This window comes from Ranitomeya imitator, chromosome 1 (genome assembly GCF_032444005.1).
Source record: "Ranitomeya imitator isolate aRanImi1 chromosome 1, aRanImi1.pri, whole genome shotgun sequence".
NCBI classification, from domain to species: Eukaryota; Metazoa; Chordata; class Amphibia; order Anura; family Dendrobatidae; genus Ranitomeya; species Ranitomeya imitator.
The window spans coordinates 25700245-25721516 of record NC_091282.1 but is presented as its reverse complement, the minus strand read 5'-3'; the positions used below and the strand labels follow the sequence as shown (position 1 = coordinate 25721516).

Sequence of the window (21272 nt, the reverse complement as noted above, 5' to 3'; positions counted from 1 at the left end):
ATTGTCCGTCGGTAACCAGAGAAACATTAACTAAAAGAGCGAAAAACATGAAAGCATCAAAAATGTGTGAAAACCAAAACTTGTCATACTGAAAACATTTACTCATCACTGTACATTGTTTGATGTACAAGGAGCGGATTTCATTCTTTAATGTAATCTTTAACACAAAAATGGCTTCTCCCATGAATAAGATGTTGATAATTCTTAATCAATTGATCTAAAACTATAACATTTCCCACATTCTAAACTTGACAAATGGAGTCTCCTGTTGCTCAAAAATATCTGATTTACCAGTGCAACATTTTCCGCATTTTAAACATGTAACTAACATCCCCCTGTGTGAATTCTTTCATGTCTAACAAGATCTGATTTATGGATAAAGAATTTTCCACATTCTGGGCATGAAAATGGCTTCTCCCCTGTGTGAATCCTCTGATGTCTAATAAGAATATATTTCTGCTTAAAACATTTTCCACACTGTGAACATGAAAATGACTTTTGTACTGTGTGAATTCTCTGATGTTTAACAAGATTTGGTTTCACGGCAAAACATTTTCCACATTCTGAACATGAAAATGGCTTCTCCCCTGTGTGAACTCTTTTATGTCCAATAAGAATATGTTTTTGGCTAAAACTTTTCCCACATTCTGAGCATAAATATGGCTTCTCTCCTGTGTGAATTGTGTGATGTCTAATAAGAATATGTTTCTGGCTAAAACATTTTCCACACTGTGAACATGAAAATGACTTTTGTACTGTGTGAATTTTCTCATGTTTAACAAGATCAGGTTTCCCTGTAAAGCATTTTTTATGTTCCGTACATGAAAATGGCTTCTCCCCTGTATGAAATTTTAAGTGTACAACAAGATGTGATTTCCAATTAACACATTTTCCACATTCTGAACATGAATATGGCTTCTCCCCTGTGTGAGTTCTTTTATGCCCAATAAGACTATGCTTATAGTTAAAACATTTCCCACATTCTGAACATGAAAATGGCTTCTCCCCCGTGTGGCTTCTATGATGTCTAATAAGTTCTGGTTTCGTGCTAAAACATTTTCCACATTCTGAACATAAAAATGGTTTCTCTCCTGTGTGAATTCTTTGATGTACAATAAGAATATGTTTCTGGTTAAAACATTTCCCACACTCTGAACAAGAAAATGGTTTCTCCTTCGTGTGAATCCTTAGATGTCCATTAAGAATATTTTTTTGGGTAAAACATCTCCCACATTCTAAACATGAAAATGGCTTCTCCCCTGTGTGAATTCTTTGATGTCTAACAAGATATGATTTCTGGTCAAAACATTTCCCACATTCTGAACATGAATGTGGCTTTTCTCTTGTGTCTTCTGTGTGAATTTTCTTATGTCTAAAAAGATCTGATTTTTGGGTAAAGCATTTTCCACATTGCTGACATGAAAATGGCCTCTCCCCTGTGTGAATTCTTTGATGTGTAATAAGAGTTGGTTTTTGGGTGAAACATTTCCCACATTCTGGACAGGAATATGGCTTCTCCCCTGTGTTAATTCTATAATGTTTCACCAGACCAGATTTCTGGGTAAATACTTTGCCACATTCTGAACATGAATATGGCTTCCCTCCTATGGGCACCTTTTGATTCCTAACATCCTTTCCATGACTTCTATTTTGCTTTATAGTTTGTGTTGAATCAGGAGAAATGACCCAATTAAAAGTATCAGAATATACATCTTTGCTGTGAGGGGCTGAGTGTATATCTTCAATATTGGCATTCTCTTCATATGCATATTGTATGATAGTACAATCCTCTTCTTTAAAATATGAAGATTTTTGATGTCCCTCTGAGCTCCCAGTAAAGTCATCTGCAAAAAAATAAAACTTATTATATAATTTCTCGTCAATAATATAGCCTTATGAATTATGTTGAAGTTTTATGACACTACAATTAACAAATATATAGCTAAATTCATTTATTAACTGACTAAAATATCCGGTTGCAAAACGGATAATAATCCCAAACCACTAGGTCACTATATTTTGATACCACACTGTTCTTGTTGCAGTTTTCCACCTACAGCTAAGGCTGAAAGTGTTGGCCCCCTTGAGAAAATGAAGTATTTGTCCCTGAAAATTATTGCAATTGCACATTTTGTTATACACGTTTATGTCCTTTGTTTGTGATGGAACAACACAAAAAAAGAGAAAAAAAGGTAAATTGGACATAATTTCACACAAAACCCCCAAAATGGGCCGAACAAAATTGTTGTCACCTTTCCAAAATGGTGGCTAAGCAACTTTGTTTCAAGCAATTGATGCTCATTCAGACTTGCCTGTGGCAAATAACAGGTGTGGGCAATATGAAAATCACACCTGAAACGAGATAAAAAGAGGAGAAGTTGACTCAATATTTGCATTGTCTGTGTGTGCCACACTAAACATAACAGAAAGAGGAGAAGAGAACTGTCTGAGGACTTGAGAACCAAAATTGTTGAGGAATATTAACAATCTCAAGGTTACAAGTCCATCTCCAGAGATATTGATACTTTCTCCATGGTGTGCAAGATAATCAAGAAGTTCACAGCCCATGGCACTGTATCTAGTCTCCCTGGACGTGGACGGCAGAGAAAAATTAAAGGTTGCACCGCAGGATGCTGGATAAGCAGCTCCAATCAAGCTCCAAAGAAATTCATGCTGTCCTGCAGGCTCAAGATGCATCAGTGTCAGTGCGAACTATCCGTCCACATGTCAATGAAATTAAATGATGTAGAAGACACAGGAGGACCCCGCACAGAGACATAAAATGTAGGTAAGTCAAAATCCTACTGGAAAAGTGTCTTGAGAGATGAAATTAAGATGGTGCTTTTATTAAAGCACATCATTGTACTGCTTACCAAAGCAGAATGAGGCCTACAAAAGAAGCACACAGGGCCTACAGTCCAATATGTTCGTGGGTCATTGATGTTTTGGGTTGTTTTGCTGCCTCTGGCACTGTGTTCCTTAACTGTGTGCATGGCATCATGAAATCTGAAGATTACCAAAAGACCAATAGACCTCGCCCTATCCTGGATCGCCTCGTACCTTTCCAACCGCACATTCAGCGTCTCCCACTCCCATACTACCTCCTCATCCCACCCTCTCTCTGTTGGAGTCCCCCAAGGCTCTGTTCTAGGACCCCTACTCTTCTCAATCTATACACTTGGCTTGGGACAACTCATAAAGTCCCATGGATTCCAGTACCACCTCTATGCTGACGACACTCAGATCTACCTCTCTGGCCCAGACGTCACCGCTCTGCTGTCCAGAATCCCAGAGTGTCTATCAGCCATATCCTCCTTCTTCTCCTCTCGCTTCCTCAAACTCAATGTGGACAAATCTGAACTCATCATCTTTCCTCCATCCCACAAATCTTCCTTACTTGACCTATCTATCGCAGTCAATGACATCATGCTTTCCCCTGTACCCCAAGTCCGCTGCCTCGGAGTAACCTTCGACTCTGCCCTGTCCTTCAAACCACACATCCAAGCTCTTTCCACCTCCTGTCGCCTCCAGCTCAAAAATATCTCCAGGATCCGTCCTTTCCTCAACCCCCAATCTACTAAAATGCTTGTGCACGCCCTCATCATTTCCCGCCTTGACTACTGCAACATCCTTTTCTGTGGCCTCCCTGCTAACACCCTTGCACCTCTCCAGTCCATCCTTAACTCTGCTGCCCGACTAATCCATCTCTCTCCTCGCTACTCCTCCGCTTCCCCCCTCTGCAAATCTCTTCACTGGCTCCCATTCCCTCAGCGTATCCAGTTCAAATTGCTGATACTGACCTACAAAGCCATCCACAACCTGTCTCCTCCATATATCTCTGAACTAATCTCTCGATATCTTCCCTCACGTGATCTCCGGTCCTCCCAAGACCTCCTTCTCTCCTCCACAATTATTCGCTCCTCATCCAATCGCCTCCAAGACTTCTCCCGAATATCCCCCATCCTCTGGAACTCTCTGTGGTTGATAGTCGGACGTGTAGGGGCAGTCGGATCCTTCAGACGGAACCTAAAAACTCATCTCTTCAGGAAAGCCTACAGCCTGCACTGACACCGCTGCTGCCTCACCAACACCGGAGCTACCGCCTCACCAACACCGGAGCTACCGCCTCACCAACACTGGAGCTCCTGCAACCCTCAATCTACTGTCTCCTTCCCCATAATCCTGTAGAATGTAAGCCCGCAAGGGCAGGGTCCTCGCCCCTCTGTATCAGTCCGTCATTGTTAGTTTGTTTACTGTATGTGATATTTGTAACTTGTATGTAACCCCTTCTCATGTACAGCACCATGGAATCAATGGTGCTATATAAATAAATAATAATAATAATAATTTTGGCCCCAGTCTCAGAAAGCTGGACTTGTGTCCTAGGTCATGTGTTTTCCAGCAGGACAATTACCCCAAATAGACATCAAGAAGTCCTCAGAAATGGATGGAAACAAAGCGCTAGAGCATTCTGAAGTTGCAGCAATGAGTCCGGAGCTAAATCCCATTGAACACGTGTGGAGAGATCTTAAAATTGCCATTGGTAGAAAGCGCCTACACATATGAGAGACCAGGAGCAATTTGCAAAAGAAGAAGAAACGATCGATTGCAGTTATTTATCCCAAAGAATGTGTAACCAAAAATTAAAGAAGTTGTCCACTACTATAAAGTTTTTTTTTTTCATAAATCTTGCTATTATGTGCCACTGAAAACATGTACTGTGTTTATTTTAGCAATATTAGCTGTTATCATGCTGTAGCAGCACATCTTCAGTGCTGGATTCAGCTCTCATGGGGTTAATCGACAACTTCCTTATTGTGCCCTAATACTACAAGTTCCATGATGCTTTGCACTGCCACTAAGCCCAAACCTAGCACACCCACTACAGAAACACACCCAAACCCCTCCCTCCTCTCTCTTCAAAAAAATTTGTGGTGTCATTTCTGTCCAACTCATCTTTTACATTTGTCCTACCCACACTCCATTACACAGAGAGAGATAGATAGATAGATAGATATGGGATAGATAGATAGATGTGGGATAGATAGATATGGGATAGATAGATAGATGTGGGATAGATAGATAGATATGGGATAGATAGATAGAGTTATGGGATATATATTAGATAGATAAATATTAGATAATAGATAGAGAGATATGGGATAGATAGATATTAGATAATAGATAGATAGATGTGGGATAGATAGACACAGACAGACAGATAGAATTAGATAGATATGGGATAAATACATATATCTATATATCTATTTCCATAGATATGTCCATATCCATGTTTCTAAACCCCTTCTCGCTCCCTTTCTTTCCAGAGCCATAATGTTTCCGTCAATATGGCCATGTGAGTGCTTATATGTTGCTGGACAAGTTCTACTTTTGAACGACACCATTGGTTTTACCATGTCGTGTAACAGAAAATGTGAAAAAAATTCAAAGTGCGATGAAATTGCAAAAAAAGTGCAATCCCACACTTGTTTTTTGCTTGCCTTTTTGCTAGGTTCACTAAATGCTAAGACTGTGTGCACACGTTGCGGATTTGATTGCAGATCCGCAGCGTTTTTTGCCGCACAGAATTGCAGCAAATCCAGTGTTGTGCACAACCAAGGTAAGTCTATGGGAGACGCAGACTTGTTGTGCACATGCTGCGGAAACGCAACTTTTTTTTTCTCCACAGCATGTCACTTTTGTGCCGAACTGCAGCGTTTCTGCACCCTTAGGCCGGGATCACACTACAGCGAGATACGGCCGAGTCTCGCAGGTTAAAACCAAGCTCTGGCACCGGCACTCTGGAGCGGAGCGTGCGGCCGCACAGCAATACATAGAGCCGCACGCTCCACTCCGGAGTGCCGGTGCCAGAGCTTGTATTTAACCTGCGAGAGTCAGCCGTATATCGCTGTAGTGTGACTCCGGCCTTAGACTTTCATTGAGATGTAAAAAATATCTGCAGTTTTGCTGCGGATGTGGGTCCAAGAAACGCTGCAGTTCAGGAGGAGGGAAGCGTGTGGGCGGTGACCAGGGCCGGACTGGCCATCGGGCACTTCTGGCAAATGCCAGAATGGCCGGTGCCAGTAGTGGGCCGCTTCACTCTTTCCCCCTCCTTCCGCCAGTGCCGCCGCCGCCGCATTCAACTATACCGGCGTCTATGACGCCGGTATAGTTCAATGCAATGATGGAGGAGAGAGCGTCCGCTGACGCTCCCTCTCCCATCATTCCCCGCTCTGCCTCTGACACTGCGGGTGCGTGATGACGTCATATCATCGCACACCTGTGTCCCGGGCAGACTGCAGCCGCCGAGACAGGAACAGCGCGAGCAAGAGGAAAGGTGAGGAGAGTGTGGAGCCATTATCGGGAGGATGAGATGTGGGTTGCGCTGTATATACCACTGTGTGGGCTGTGCTGTGTATATACCACTGTGTGGGCTGTGCTGTGTATAGATCACTGTGTGGGCTGTGCTGTGTATATACCACTGTGTGGGCTGTGCTGTGTATATATCACTGTGTGGGCTGTGTTGTGTATACTACTACGCGGGCTGTGCTGTATATACTACTACGTGGGCTGTGCTGTATATACTACGACCCGGACTTTGCTGTATATACTACGACCCGCGCTGTGCTGTATACTACTACACGGGCTGTGCTGTATACTACTATGCGGGCTGTGCTGTATATACTATGACCCGCGCTGTGCTGTATACTACTACACAGGCTGTGCTGTATACTACTATGCGGGCTGTGCTATATACTATGCAAGTTGTGCTATATTATATGTGGGCTTTGATATATACTATGGGAGGTATATTATATTCTATGGGGGAGGCCGTGTTATATACTACTAGCTATTGAACCCGTTCTACGCCCAGGTGGCGAGCATTGGTATATGGTCTCCATCCTGTCATGTGCTGCTCCATCCTGCGCCCCCATCCTGTCATGTGCTGCTCCCATCCTGCACCCCTGTTCTGTCATGTGCTACTGCCATCCTGCACCCCCATTCTGACATGCGCTGCTCCCATCCTGCGCCCCCATTCTGACATGTGCTGCACCCATCCTGCGCCCCCATTCTGTCATGTGCTGCTCCCATCCTGCACCCCTGTTCTGTCATGTGCTGCTGCCATCCTGCACCCCCATTCTGACATGCGCTGCTCCCATCCTGCGCCCCCATTCTGACATGTGCTGCACCCATCCTGTGCCCCCATTCTGTCATGTGCTGCTCCCATCCTGCTCCCCATCCTGTCATGTGCTGCTCCATCCTGCGCCCCCATTCTGACATGTGCTGCACCCATCCTGCGCCTCCATTCTGACATGTGCTGCACCCATCCTGCGCCCCCATCCTGTCATGTGCTGCTCCCATCCTGCACCCCCGTTCTGTCATGTGCTGCTCCCATCCTGCGCCCCCATTCTGTCATGTGCTCCCATCCTGCGCCACTGTTCTGTAATTTGCTGCTCCCATGCATATGCCCGGTACACTGCTCCATTATGGTTCATGGCCCCCATAACATGGTCCATAGTATATGCCCCGTACACTGCTCCATAAATGTTGATGGCCCCATAAGATGCTCCATAGTATTATATGCCCCGTATGCTGCTGCGATATATATATAAAAAAAATTAACATACTCACCTATCGTCGCTGGGCGCCGAGTGCTGGGGGCCTGAGCAGGCGGGGACACCGGCGCGCTGTGGGGGTCAGGTACCGGTATTGCCGCTAGCTCAGGCCCCCGACACTTGCTATATTCACCTGTCCCCTGTTCCAGCGCTGCACGCCGCTTCTTCCGGGTCCTCTGGCTGTGACTGTTCAGTCAGAGGGCGGCGCGCATTAAGCGCGTCATCGCGCCCTCTGAACTGTGAAAATCACAGGCAGAGGACCCGGGAGACGGAGCCGCACGCAGCGCTGGAACGGGGGACAGGTGAATATAGCTTATACTTACCCTCCTGGCGCGTCCCTGCCTCTCCGTTGGAGATCGCGGTGTGCGTTCAGTGTTTACGCATACCGCGATCTCCTGGGAGCGTCACTCTGTGGGGTCCAGACTGCGCCGGCGCTTGCGCAGTCTATAAAGGCTTCGGACAGAGTGACGCTCCCAGTGTTATATTATAGATGTGGCTGTGTTATATACTATTGCGGAGGTATATTCCATTCTATGGGGGAGGCTGTCTTATATACTATGGGGGGTATATTATATTCTATGGGGGAGGCTGTCTTATATACTATATGCGAGCACATTTGCAGGATCCGTTTTTTTTTCGCCTGATCTTTTTTTTTCCGCCGTATCTGTTTTTTTCTCAGAGTTGTATTAGCGCCGGAGTGTGCCTGATGGCCACACGTTTCATCCGTTTTTTGCTAGATCCGTCGCTGTGCATTTTTTCGACGTACCGAAAAACCGTTTCTCTGTATGTGTTTTCCGTCCGGCGGAAACAGCTTTTTTGACGTATCCTGCAAAAAACGGATGAAACGTGTGGCCATCAGGTGTAATCCGGCGCTAATACAACTCTATGAGAAAAAACGGATCTGGCGTAAAAAAAAGGATTCGACGAAAATAAACGGATCCGGTGGAAAAAACAGATCTGGTGGAAAAAAAACCATCCGGCGGAAAAAAAACGGATCCTGCAAATGTGCTCGCAGGATGCGTTTCACCCATAGACTTGTATTAGCGACAGATGGCCACAAGTTGCGTCCGTCGTGCTACGGATCAGTCGTGTTTTGGAATACCGTCGGCACGAAAAAACCTTCAAGTGAACGGTTTTTTGGCCGCTGCGCCCGCTATTTTCTACCGCGCATGCGCGGCAGAAACTCCGCCCCCTCCTCCCCGCACTTCAGAATGGGCAGCGGATGCGTTGAAAAACTGCATCCGCTGCCCACTTCGTACACAAATTTCACAACGTGCGTCGGTACGTCGGCCCGACGCATAGCGACGGACCTGTACCGACGCAAGAGTGAAAGAGGCCTTAATGAGCGTTGAATTAAAAAAAAAAAAAAAAAGAAAAAAACGGCGTGGGCTCCCGCGCAATTTTCTGCGCCAGAGGGGAAAAGCCGACGGCCGGGGGCCAATATTTGTAGCCTGCTATGAATATCAGCCCGCAGCTGTCTGCGTAGCCTTTACTGGCTATTAAAATAGGGGACCCCCCAAAAAAAAATGACGTGGGGTCCCCCTATATTTTATAGCCAGAAAGGCTACGCAGACAGCTGCGGGCTTATATTCATAGCCTAGAGAGGGGCCATGGATATTCCCCCCCGGCTACAAATACCAGTCTGCAGCCATCCCAGAAATGGCGCATCTGTAAGATGCGCCAATTCCGGCACTTAGCCCCTCTCTTCCCACTCCCGAGTAGCGGTGGGATATGGGGTGATAAGGGGTTAATGTCACCTTGCTATTTCTACTACTAATCCAATAGTAGAAAAGGGTTAATAAAACACGGACACATTAGGAAAAAAAGTATTTTAATATTCTTCATTTAACCATACTTACCATACTTCAGCGCCTGCAAAAAAAGTAAAATAATAAACCATATACTACCTGTCCGCCGTAGTCCAATTAATAACGAGTGTCCCATGACGATCTCCCCTATAGAACAGTGACATCGGGTGATGTCACTGCTCTATAGGACCCTCAGTGACACACGGACAGGAGGCAATGGCTCCTGCAGTGCATCATTGAGGTTACTAAAGTTCAAAGTCTTACTTTATGGCATTTGCTGCGTGGGAAAATGTCTCAACCAGCAATGCCAAAAGTGAGACTAGGGACTATTTTCTCACAGGGGCGTAGGAATACTTTGTGAGGAATACATTGTGGAAGGATACCTTCCATCATTGTGTTCCTGGAGCCCCTGGAGAGTGGTCGCATCAGCAGAGGCTCCTGCTCTCCACGGGAGATCGTCGTGGGACACTCGTTTTAATTGGATTTCTGCGGATCAGGGAGTATATTGTTTGATTATTATTTTAATATTTTTTACAGGTGACACTGGCTTCGGGGAACAAAATGACAAGTGATGGTATGTACTCAATGTTATATGTACTGTATGTCTGTAGTATGTATGTACTGTATGTCGCATGTCGTTGCATGGTGCATGTCGGTGGTGCCGCATGTCGCCGCATGGCGCATGTCGTCGCATGGTGTTGCATGGCACATGTCGGCGCATGTTGTCGCATGGTGCATGTCGCCGCATGGTGCATGTCGCCGCATGGCGCATGTCGTTGCATGGCACATGGTGTATGTAGTCGCATGGTGCATGTAGCCGCATGGTGCATGTCGTTGCATGGGGCATATCGTCGCATGGGGCATGTCGTCGCATGAGGCATGTCGTCGCATGGGGCATGTCGTCGCATGGTGCATGTCGGCGCATGTCGCCGCATGGCGCATGTCGTCGCATGGCGCATGTCGTCGCATGGCACATGGTGCATGTCGTCGCATGGTGCATGTCGTCACATGGTGCATGTCGGCGCATGGCGTCGCACGTCTAATAGTACATGTGTTGCATGATGTCACATGGTGTGTGTTGTATGTATGTATGTATGTGGTTTTTTTTTTACATTCAACACATTAGCCGGATGATGGGAGTACTACTGTCCCATCATTGGCTAATGTGTCACTCACTGTCAGTTTAGCAGGCATAGCCCGATGGGACTTGTAGTTCCATCGGAGGATGCCTGCACACACACAACCCCTCCCCCCCAGCGCCGGACACACATACCGGCGCCGGCAGGAAGACACTGAGCAGTGAGCACACAGGCAGGCACACACAGTCAGCCCCGCCCACAGATCCCAGCACTGAGCAGTGAGGTGAGCACACACAGCCCCGCCCGCCCCCAGCACAGCCCCGCCCGCCCCCAGCACAGCCCCGCCCGCAGATCCCAGCACTGAGCACAAGCACAGTCAGCCCCGCCCGCCCCCAGCACAGCTCTGCAGGCAGCCCCCAGCACCGCCCACAGCCCAGTCACTTTTGCTGAGTGACTGGTGACTGTGGGGGCTGGTCACGCCTGCTGCTGACGTCACGTCAATTTCTAGAGTCTGGAAATTGACGTGACGTCGGCGGAAATGAGCGGCGGCGGCTGCAGCCTGGGGGTCATGTGACCCGGACTCAGCAGCCGGAATAGCGCCGCTCACAGGCGAAAACGGCAACGCAAGGTATTTGCACAATTTATTAGGGGCCCCGGGGGGGTACATTGGGGGGTTAATTGAAAGTAGTGGACAACCCCTTTAAGTTGAGTGTACCAACAATTTTGTCCTGCTAATTTTGGGGGTTTTGTGTGAAATTATGCCAAATCGCCTTTTTTTTCTCAGTTTTTTTTGTGTTGCTCAAATACCCCCAAAGGAAATTATCATGTGTATAACAAAACGTATATAATTGCAATAACTGTCGTGGCGAAATACTTCATTTTCTGGAACAATTTGAAGAGTGCCAACAATTTTGGCCATGACTGTATGTGATGAAGACATTTTCATGTTTCATCTGTCTGTCACGACTCTTCATGTTAAAATGCTCAGTGGAGAATCCTAAGTCAATCTTTCAGTGAAATTGATGAGGCAGTATCAGTCTCGCGTATCACATACATGCACTTTAGCATAGAAGTGGGTAGAAGTTATATAGCCAACTCATGCCTGTAAAAGTAGAGACCTGAGCTAGCTCCAGTTACTGCCATTTAACCATTCAGATGCCGCTGTTTAATAATTTAAATGTATGGACGTGGAGCGGTGATCGTTTACTATGGGAGCCCGGGGACTAATGAAGGTCCCATCATGAAGGTCCTATCACCATCATATTTGTATTCCTGTTAATTTCTTTGTATTCCCCTAGTCAGACTAAAAAAAAATAAAGAATAAAAATAGTTAACGGGCCTCTGTCAGAAAGGTTTTATCAGCAGGAGATGATCACTGCAGGATTAGGTGTTATGTGCCAGGCAGTCCAGCTAATCTGCATAACCACATCCCCACCACTGATTGGTAACTTGCTGACAATGTACACAGAAAGCTGGCAATCAGGGATGTGGGCAGGGTTATACACAGGTTGGCATTCTGAGCACTGCTACATCTAGGGCAGAGAAAACGGTAAATTCATCAAAGCTGCGCTAATTCTGGCCATTTCTACCATTAAGCCACTTCCATTATAGAGACCATCTTCACCCTTTGAGTCACCTATATTGTTGCCTGGTGGATAACTTTCTTATATCAGGAGGGGAGCGGCCTTTAACCATACTGAGTAAGTGTGATGAGATTCATCTGGTGTATGTATGAATGGTGAGAGTCAGACATTATCGTTCCTATTGTTGTATGATGCATTTTAATCAACTTTGAGAAAAGACAAATAATATCTTTTTTCCGACAATCTCTTTGTTATCGATGCCCTTTATCCATCTGTTAAGAAGCTTTTGTATTTCCTCATTAAAACATATTTTAGACTGAGCTGCGAGGAAGTAATTGCTGTCTTCACCTCTTCTTAAAGGGACTCTGTCACCTGAATTTGGCGGGACTGGTTCTGGGTCATATGGGCGGAGTTTTCGGGTGTTAGATTCACCCTTTCCTTACCCGCTGGCTGCTTGCTGGCTGCAATATTGGATTGAAGTTCATTCTCTGTCCTCCATAGTACATGCCTGCGCAAAGCAATCTTGCCTTGCGCAGGCGTGTACTATGGAAAACTCCGCCCATATGACCCAAAACCAGTCCCGCCAAATTCAGGTGACAGGTTCCCTTTAAGACGTGAATCTTCATCAGCTTTGGGCTTCTTTCAGGGAATCAATGTTCTCGTGCAACAGCACAGCATCCTTGGATAGCAATCCTCTGAAATTTGACCACATTTCTTCTTTCAGCGAGTGTCTCACTGTAAGGGTATGTGTCCACTTTCAGGATGGCCGGCGGTATCGCCGGAGCGGCTTAGCCGCTCTGCGGTAGCCCCGCCCCCTTTCTGGGACGCGATGATGCCGGATGTGTTCACAGCACACATCCGGCATCATCGCTCCCCACCATAGGGCCCTGTGCTATATCTTGCGGCGACGCTGCGTCGCCGCAAGATATACGGACATGCTGCGATCTGAAAAGACGCGCAGCATGTCCGGAGTCGCAGGGCCGCCGCGTGCGTGTTACCACGCATAGTGGAGACGGGATTTCATTAAATCCCCTCCACTATGCTGTAACATCTGGACGCTGCGTGTCTGACGCTGCGGCTCTATGCAGCGTCAGACACGCAGCGTTTCCTGATTGTGGAAACAGACCCTTAGGAGCATGGTTGATTGTTGAACATTTTCCCCGATGATTGACTTTTAAACATTTTTTTCAGGCTGCTCTTCTTCGTGCACATCTCCAGTGTGGTCACCATTGTTTCTGCATGTTTATAGCACTGCAGTCACAAATGAACTGACATAACATATTCTAACCTGAACAGCAGTGTCTGAGGTGAAAGCTACCTTTTGTACTTGCCATATACAATATTTTTTAGCTATATATACTGTATATATTTATACACTGTTCAAAAAAGACAAAATGAAGGGAACACTCAAGCTAACACACAGTAACTCCAAGTCACGCTTCTGTGTAATCAACATGTCCAGTTATGAAGCAACACTGATTGTGAATCAATTTCACCTGCTGTAGTGGAAATGGCACAGACAACAGGTAGAAATGATAGGCAATTAGTAAGACAACCCCTATAAGAGTGTTTCTGCGGGGGGTGACCACAGACCATTTCTTTGTTCTCATCCTTTTTGGTCACTTTTGCATTTGGTCATTGCTCTCACCCCTAGCGGTACTTTACAGTAGCATAATGCGGTGTCTACAACCCAAAAAAGTTACTCAGACACTGCAGCTCATCCAGGATGGCACATCAATGCGAGCTGTGACAAGAATGGTAGCTGTGTCTCTCAGCACAAGCACAGTGCAGAGCATGGAACAGATACCAGAAGACAGGCCAGTACACAAGGAGATGTGGAGGGGGCTGTAGGAGGGCAACAATCCAGCAGCAGGACCACCACCTCCTCCTTTGTGCAAGGAGGAACGGGAGAAGCAGTGTCAGTGCCCTGCAAAATGACCTCCAGCAGGCCACTAACATCCATGTGTCTGCTCAAACTGTCAGAAACAGACTCCATGAGGGTCCGGTTTCCACAAGTGAGTGTTATATTTACATCCAGCATCGAGCAGGTTCACACTGAGCAGATGTGACAAGAGACTGAAGAAGCTGTGGACAACGTTCTGGCTGCCTGCAACATCCTCCAGCATGATCGGTTTTGCAGTGGGTCAGTAATGGTTTGGGGAGACATTTCTTTTTAGGGCCGCACAGCCCTCCATGTGCTAGCCAGAGGTACCATGACTGTCATTAGGTACCGTGATGAGATCCTCAGACCCATTGCGAGACCATATGCAGGTGAACTGGGCCCTGGATTCCTTCTGATGCATGACAACGCTAGGCCTCATGTGACTGAAGTGTGTCAGCAGTTCCTGCATGATGAAGGCATTAATGCTATGGACTGGCCTGCCCGTTCCCCAGACCTAAATCCAATCAATCACATCTGGGACATCATGTCTTGTTCCATCCACCAACGTCATGTTGCATCACAATGTACGGAGGTCATACAAGCACATGAAAGCCACACACATTACTGAGCATCATTACTGTTGTGAATTCTGTGGCAGAGCTCCCTCCTGTGGTCACAAGTGGTACTTCGGCTGATTCTCTCTATGAGCTTCCGTTGGTGGAGGAGAGTGGTACTGCGGCTTCTGAGTTTCCTTCCTCAGGTGATGTGGTGAAGTCGTTAGGTGCTGCTCTATTTAACTCCACCTAGTGCTTTGATCCTGGCCTCCAGTCAATGTTCTAGTATTGGACTTGTTTCCTCCTGGATCGTTCCTGTGGCCTGCTGCTCTGCATAGCTAAGTTACGCTTTTGTTATTTTGTTTGTTGTTTTTTTCTGTCCAGCTTGCATATTTGTTTTTTTCTTGCTTGCTGGAAGCTCTGGGACGCAGAGGGTGTACCTCCGTGCCGTTAGACGGTACGGAGGGTCTTTTTGCCCCCTTTGCGTTGTTTGTAGGGTTTTGTGTTGACCGCAGTTACCTTTCCTATCCTCGCTCTGTTCAGAAAGTCGGGCCTCACTTTGCTAAATCTATTTCATCTCTATGTTTGTCGCTTCATCTTACTCACAGTCATTATATGTGGGGGGCTGCCTTTTCCTTTGGGGTATTTCTCTGAGGCAAGGTAGGCTTATTTTCTATCTTCAGGCTGGCTAGTTTCTCAGGCTGTGCAGAGTTGCATAGGGAGCGTTAGGCGCAATCCACGGCTGCCTCTAGTGTGGTTGGAGAGGATTAGGGATTGCGGTCAGCAGAGTTCCCACGTCTCAGAGCTCGTTCTTTGTTTTTGGGTTATTGTCAGATCACTGTATGTGCTCTGACTTCTATGTCCATTGTGGTACTGAATTACCTGATCATAACACATTACCTTGCCTTGAGGCATTTCCACTGATGTTGCATCAGCCTGTAATTTTATTTTGCGCTTTGATTTTGAGTATCATTCCAAATCCAGACTTCCATGGGATATTAATTTTGATTTGCAAAAATAAAGGAGGACCACTCCCTAAAAATGAGTCCAGAAAATATTGGGACAAAGGCCCATGTAGTATGCAGATGTACAAGAGGGTGTAAATATGCAGTAAAACTGGTCTTAAAGTCATGCAAATGACTTTTACAATCTCACTATGTGGTTAGTAATGGATTGTCTTACAGACTTCTCTTATTACTAACCCCTGGGCTTGATATCAGCTGCCAATACAAAGCTGACATCAACCCCAAAACTATTAACCTACTTGCCACTGCTCCAGGGAAAGTGGCAAGAGCGTAGGCTAAGCACCAGAATTGGCGCATCTTGTGGATGCACCATTTCTGGGGCTGCTAACAGGTTTTTAGTCCGTGACAGGGCCAATATCCATGGCCCCTTCCTGGCCTATTAATATCAGCCCGCAGCTGTCTGCCTAACCTTTCCTGGTTAATAAGTATAGAGAGGCCTCATTTCTTTTTTTGGGGGGGGGTCCCCCATTGTAATAAACAGTAAAGGCTAAATATACAGCTGTAAGCTGATATTAATACCCTAGGAGGCTCGATGGTTATTACCCCCGTTCCAGGCTATAAATATCAGCCCCCAGCTGTCGGCTTTCCTGCTGCTGGTTATTAAAATTTGGGGGGAAGCCAACACCATTTTTTTCTTTAAAGAGGTTATCTAGAACTTTACAAAAAAGACATGTAGTTGCTAACACAGGCAACTACCTGTCTGCTGTACCCGAAGCTGATCATTGACCGCTCCTGCCAGAGATTCAGCTGCTCCTTGTCAACAGAACAGCAGTTTCTCTTCCTGTTGACAGGCTGGGACTACTGGTGTCATGCTGATTGGCAGCAGGCTCCTGTTGCCTAATTGGGGGAAGCCGGGTGTCAATCAGCATAACACCAGAAGTCCTGGCCTGTCAACAGGAAGAGAAACTCATGCTCTGTTGACTGGGAGTAGCTGAATCTATGGCAGGTGCGGTCAATGACCAGCGCGGGGTACAACAGGGAGGTAATTGCTTCGGTTAGCAACTAGATGCCTTTTTATTTAAATGTCCCGGATATCCTCTTTAATTAATTTATTTAGGACTTAAATACATGTATTGCACTCAATGTCACTGACATCTCTCTAGCTATTTATGTATATATTATATTCTGATGGGTACGCTGTGAATTTACTGTACGAGGCTGATGAAACGTGTGTAAAAATCGGACAACACACGCATGGTCTGTGCAATTTTTTTTCTCAAACCCATTGACTTGTATTGGCAAGTCTTGTCCAAAATATACGGCCTCTCGCATCATGCTGCAATTTTTTTTCTCAGTCCGAACCGAGCTGAGAAACAAATCGCAGGTGAGCTGTGACCCTTACTTTAACATTAGTCAGAGTGCAAGCTGATTTTTCGGCTTGCACGTGTCTGTGTTTCTCGCAGATGAGTATGAGCCCCAATAAGGCTAGGTTCACATTGTGTTAGTGGGTATCCGCTAACGGAATCCGTTACATAGCGGCACTAACGCAATGTAACGGATCCGTTAGCGCACCCATTGACCGCAATGTATGTAACACATCCCTATTGCATGCCATTTTTGTGACGGACCTCGAACGCTGTCTGCAGCATTTTTGGGTCCGTTCTCGCTAGCGCAGATCGGGCATCTGCGCGAACGCTAAATGCAATCCCTTTTTGGACATTGGCGCATACGCTAACGGACTGCGTTAACGCAAAGGACTGCACTAACGCAATGTGAGCCTAACCTAAGAGCTAATGCTTTCTCAGGTACCAAATTGGACAAATACTTTTCCGTCATCGGAACTGACATCAGATGACGAAGAAATCGGCTGCTCACATAAGTATAATTCATCTCCAGCTGTAGATTATCACCCATATAAATGACGACCTGTGACCTCACTTATAACATGAACACATCATTATCAATTCACATTGTGCTGAAAGTTAATATTCATCTAAAGACCCTCACCTGGGCAGTGATCTATAGGGGTCTCCTCTTTACACCGCTGATTCTCCCTCACATTAGGGGTCTCTACACCGCTGATCGCCCCTCACATTAGGGGTCTCCTCTTTACACCGCTGATCGCCCCTCACATTAGGGGTCTCTTTCCACCGCTGATCGGCCCTCACATTAGCGGTCTCTTTACACGGCTGATCGCCCCTCACATTAGCGGTCTCCTCTTTACACGGCTGATCGCCCCTCACATTAGGGATCTCCTCTTTACACCGCTTATTGTCCCTCACATTAGGGGTCTCCTCTTGACACCGCTGATCGCCCCTCATATTTCTCTCTGGACCATTAATATTCAGATCTTTATCCAGATCCAAAAACTGAAAAAACAAATATTGTAAAAGTCCCCGATGATTGGAGAAGACCCCAGGAATAATGGTGAGAAGATCTGGACATGTGATGTCTGTGGTCAGCTGTGATCCTGCCGTCTCCACCGCTCTCATTACACAAGTATAAAACATAATACTGGAGGAGAAAACAAGACTGAACACAAGGACGTCACAGCCGTCTACACGTCATAGGGAGATCTCCATCTACCTGATGGTCCTGTGGAGGAGGAGCGGGACATCTTTCTGGGGTTGTCCACTTACTGGAGGGAACTGAGGAGACACAGACAGGACTGACATCATTATTACATAGAGAATTATAGGCCGTGTGTATTTAGTCATGTCTATTACCTGGTGATGTGCGGGGCCGGTGCTCCTCCATCATCACCTCCTGGTACCGATCCTTGTGTCCTTCTAGATACTCCCACTCCTCCATGGAGAAATAGACGGTGACGTCCTGACACCTTATAGGAACCTGACACACACAATGATACCGTCATCACCCAGAATCCTCCAGTGCTGTCCTGTATAATGTCCCAGCATTCCCAGCAGCGTCACCTCTCCAGTCAGCAGCTCAATCATTTTGTTAGCGAGTACTAGGATCTTCTGGTCATTGATGTCCTCATGTATCCTGGAGTGAGGTGGAGGCCCCAAGATTGGGCTCAGGGGTCTTCCGCGTCCTTCAGACACAGGGGCCTGAGAGCGATCACTAGATGTCTTCACTACTGTGTAATCCTGAGTGTGGAGACATTAATAATATCACTACAGACATCTCCAGAGTCCATCACTCTCCGGTCATATCCCCTGTTTTTCCCATAGATAATGAGGTCATGTGATGTCATCAGAGCCTCTCACCTCTCCCGTAAGATGGAAGATTATCTCCAGGGTGAGGTTTATTATCCTCTCTGCCATTTTGCCTCTGTCCTTATTCATCCCTGACACATTAATCAGGAAGATTCTCGCAGAGACGTCATCAGCAGAGGATTCTTTATTATAAGATCCTGAAAGGAAATAAATTATGTAAACAAAGGAAACATGTTTAACCTCTTAGTGAGATCCAATTTGGTACTTAATGACCAGGCCAATTTTTACAATTCTAACCACTGTCAGTTTATGAGGTTAAAACTCTGGAACGCTTCAACTTATTCCACCGATTCGGAGATTGTTTTTATCGTGACATATTGTACTTCATTTTAGTGGTAACATTTCTTCGATATTACTTGTGTTCATTTATGAAAAAATAGGTATTAGACCTACCGGTAATTATGGTTCCAGGAGACCATCCTGACAGCACCCTGGAGGTCGTACTCCTCCTCCTTACCGGGACAGGAAGCACACAATAGGTTAAAAGGCCCTCCCCACCCCAATTCCCTCAGTGTTTTAACAAGTACCACACCTTGCCACATATAACAATCAGGGACGGAACTAACCGTGCTGTCAGGATGGACTCCTCGAAACATAATTACCGGTAGGTCTAATACCTGTTTTACAGGATGCCCCTCCTGACAGCACCCTGGAGAATACCAAAGTCCCTCTTCAGGGTGGGATTACTGCCTGGAGAACCTTTCTCCCAAAGGCAGTCTGTTGGCTAGATAATATGTCTAATTTGCAATGTCTGCAAAACGTATCCAGCCTGATCCAGGTTGCAGCCTTACAAATTTGGTCTACTGATGCCCCCGCCCTCTCAGCCCAAGAGGTTGATACCGCTCTAGTTAAATGGGATTTTAAGCCCTCAGGAGGGCTGATGCCTTCTGAGTGATAGGCGTTATGACCTGGTGGTCAGGACAATAATGGACCTGGTGGTTAAGAGCACACGGAATGACCTGATAGTTACTGATAATAAGGACGAGCTCTGGGACGTGGGAACTCTGCTGACCGCAATCCCTAAACCTATCAAACACACTAGAAATAGCCGTGGATTGCGCCTAACGCTCCCTATGCAACTCGGCACAGCCTAAGAAACTAGCTAGCCCTGAAGATAGAAAAATAAAGCCTACCTTGCCTCAGAGAAATTCCCCAAAGTAAAAGGCAGCCCTCCACATATAATGACTGTGAGTAAAGATGAAAATACAAACACAGAGATGAAATAGATTCAGCAAAGTGAGGCCCGACTTACTGAACAGACCGAGGATAGGAAAGGTTACTTTGCGGTCAGCACAGAAACCTACAAAAAGACCACGCAGAGGACGCAAAAAGACCCTCCGCACCGACTCACGGTGCGGAGGCGCTCCCTCTGCGTCCCAGAGCTTCCAGCAAGCAAGACAACAAATTAAATAGCAAGCTGGACAGAAAAATAGCAAACCAAAGAAATACAAGCTGGAACTTAGCTTCTGATGGGAAGACAGGTCACAAGAATGATCCAGGAGTGAACAGACCAATACTGGAACATTGACAGGTGTCATGGAGCAAAGATCTAAGTGGAATTAAATAGAGCAGCAGCTAACGAATTAACCTCGTCACATGTGAAACTCAGAAACACCCACCAGAGGAAGTCCATGGACAGAACCAGCCGAAGTACCATTCATGACCACAGGAGGGAGCCCGACAACAGAATTTACAACAGATAGGCTAGGGAAATTACAGAAGTTAACCACCTTGTGATGGTGGCCTTAGAGGCCTTCTTCCCTCTATTCCCCCCCCCCCCCACACACAAGACGAACAAATTATGGTCCTGTCTCCAACTATGAGTGGCTTCAATGTAATCAATGACAGCATGTCTGACATCTAACGTGTGCAGGGCCTGCTCCTTCTCATTTGAGGGATTTTCACAGAATAAGGGTAGAGCAATCTCCTGGTTTAAATTTTGGTAGGAAGCTACTTTTGGTATAAAAGCGGGGTCTAATTTCAGGATTATGCGATGATCCCAAATTCGAAGATATGGGTCCCGAACGGACAAGGCCTGAATCTCGCCTATGCAGTATGTTTTGCTGTAGTAATAGCTACTAAAAATGCTGTTTTCATGGTTCGATGGATGTGACATAGACATCTTTTCCCCCGGGAGGAAAGGATTCGGACATAGGGACCTAAGGACCAAATTAAGATCCCAAGGAAGAACTGACCGCCTGATTGTTGGGCGCAAACTGAATTGCCGTGACGAACCTTATTACCCATGGGTGAGAGGCCAAGGAGTAGTTAAAGAAGGTGCTTAATGCCAATATCGGGACTTTTAGGGTACTAGGTCTAAGGCCCTTATTAAAACCTGCCTGAAGAAAGTCCAAGACGCTTGGGATATTTGGTGTCCCTGCAATCAAGTCGGACCTGCCACCCTGCAGACAGAACTTTTTCAAGATCTTATAGTATATCGCAGAAGTAGCTGGCCTTCTGCTGGCCTGGATCATCGTTATGACCTGGTCCGACAGCCCCCCGAGCTCTCAGGATGTCCCGCTCAGGATCTAAGCCGAAAGATGAAG

At 46.3% G+C, this 21272-nt stretch overlaps 2 protein-coding genes across 2 annotated transcripts; both read right to left on the bottom strand.

Moving 5' to 3' along the window:
- Nucleotides 1-204: 204 nt before the first annotated feature.
- Nucleotides 205-18104, bottom strand: LOC138661165 (zinc finger protein ZFP2-like). Its single transcript, XM_069746286.1, has 3 exons — nt 18074-18104; nt 479-1844; nt 205-265 (listed from the first exon to the last, which is right to left on the bottom strand). The coding sequence occupies exons 1-3, from the start codon at nt 18102-18104 to the stop codon at nt 205-207; spliced, it is 1458 nt and encodes a 485-aa protein (XP_069602387.1).
- A 92-nt stretch (nt 18105-18196) lies between these two features.
- On the bottom strand, nt 18197-20848 carry LOC138659597 (uncharacterized). The gene is made up of 4 exons (XM_069745955.1): nt 20545-20848; nt 18718-18863; nt 18421-18597; nt 18197-18337 (listed from the first exon to the last, which is right to left on the bottom strand). The coding sequence occupies exons 1-4, from the start codon at nt 20846-20848 to the stop codon at nt 18197-18199; spliced, it is 768 nt and encodes a 255-aa protein (XP_069602056.1).
- Between the last annotated feature and the right edge of the window lie 424 nt (nt 20849-21272).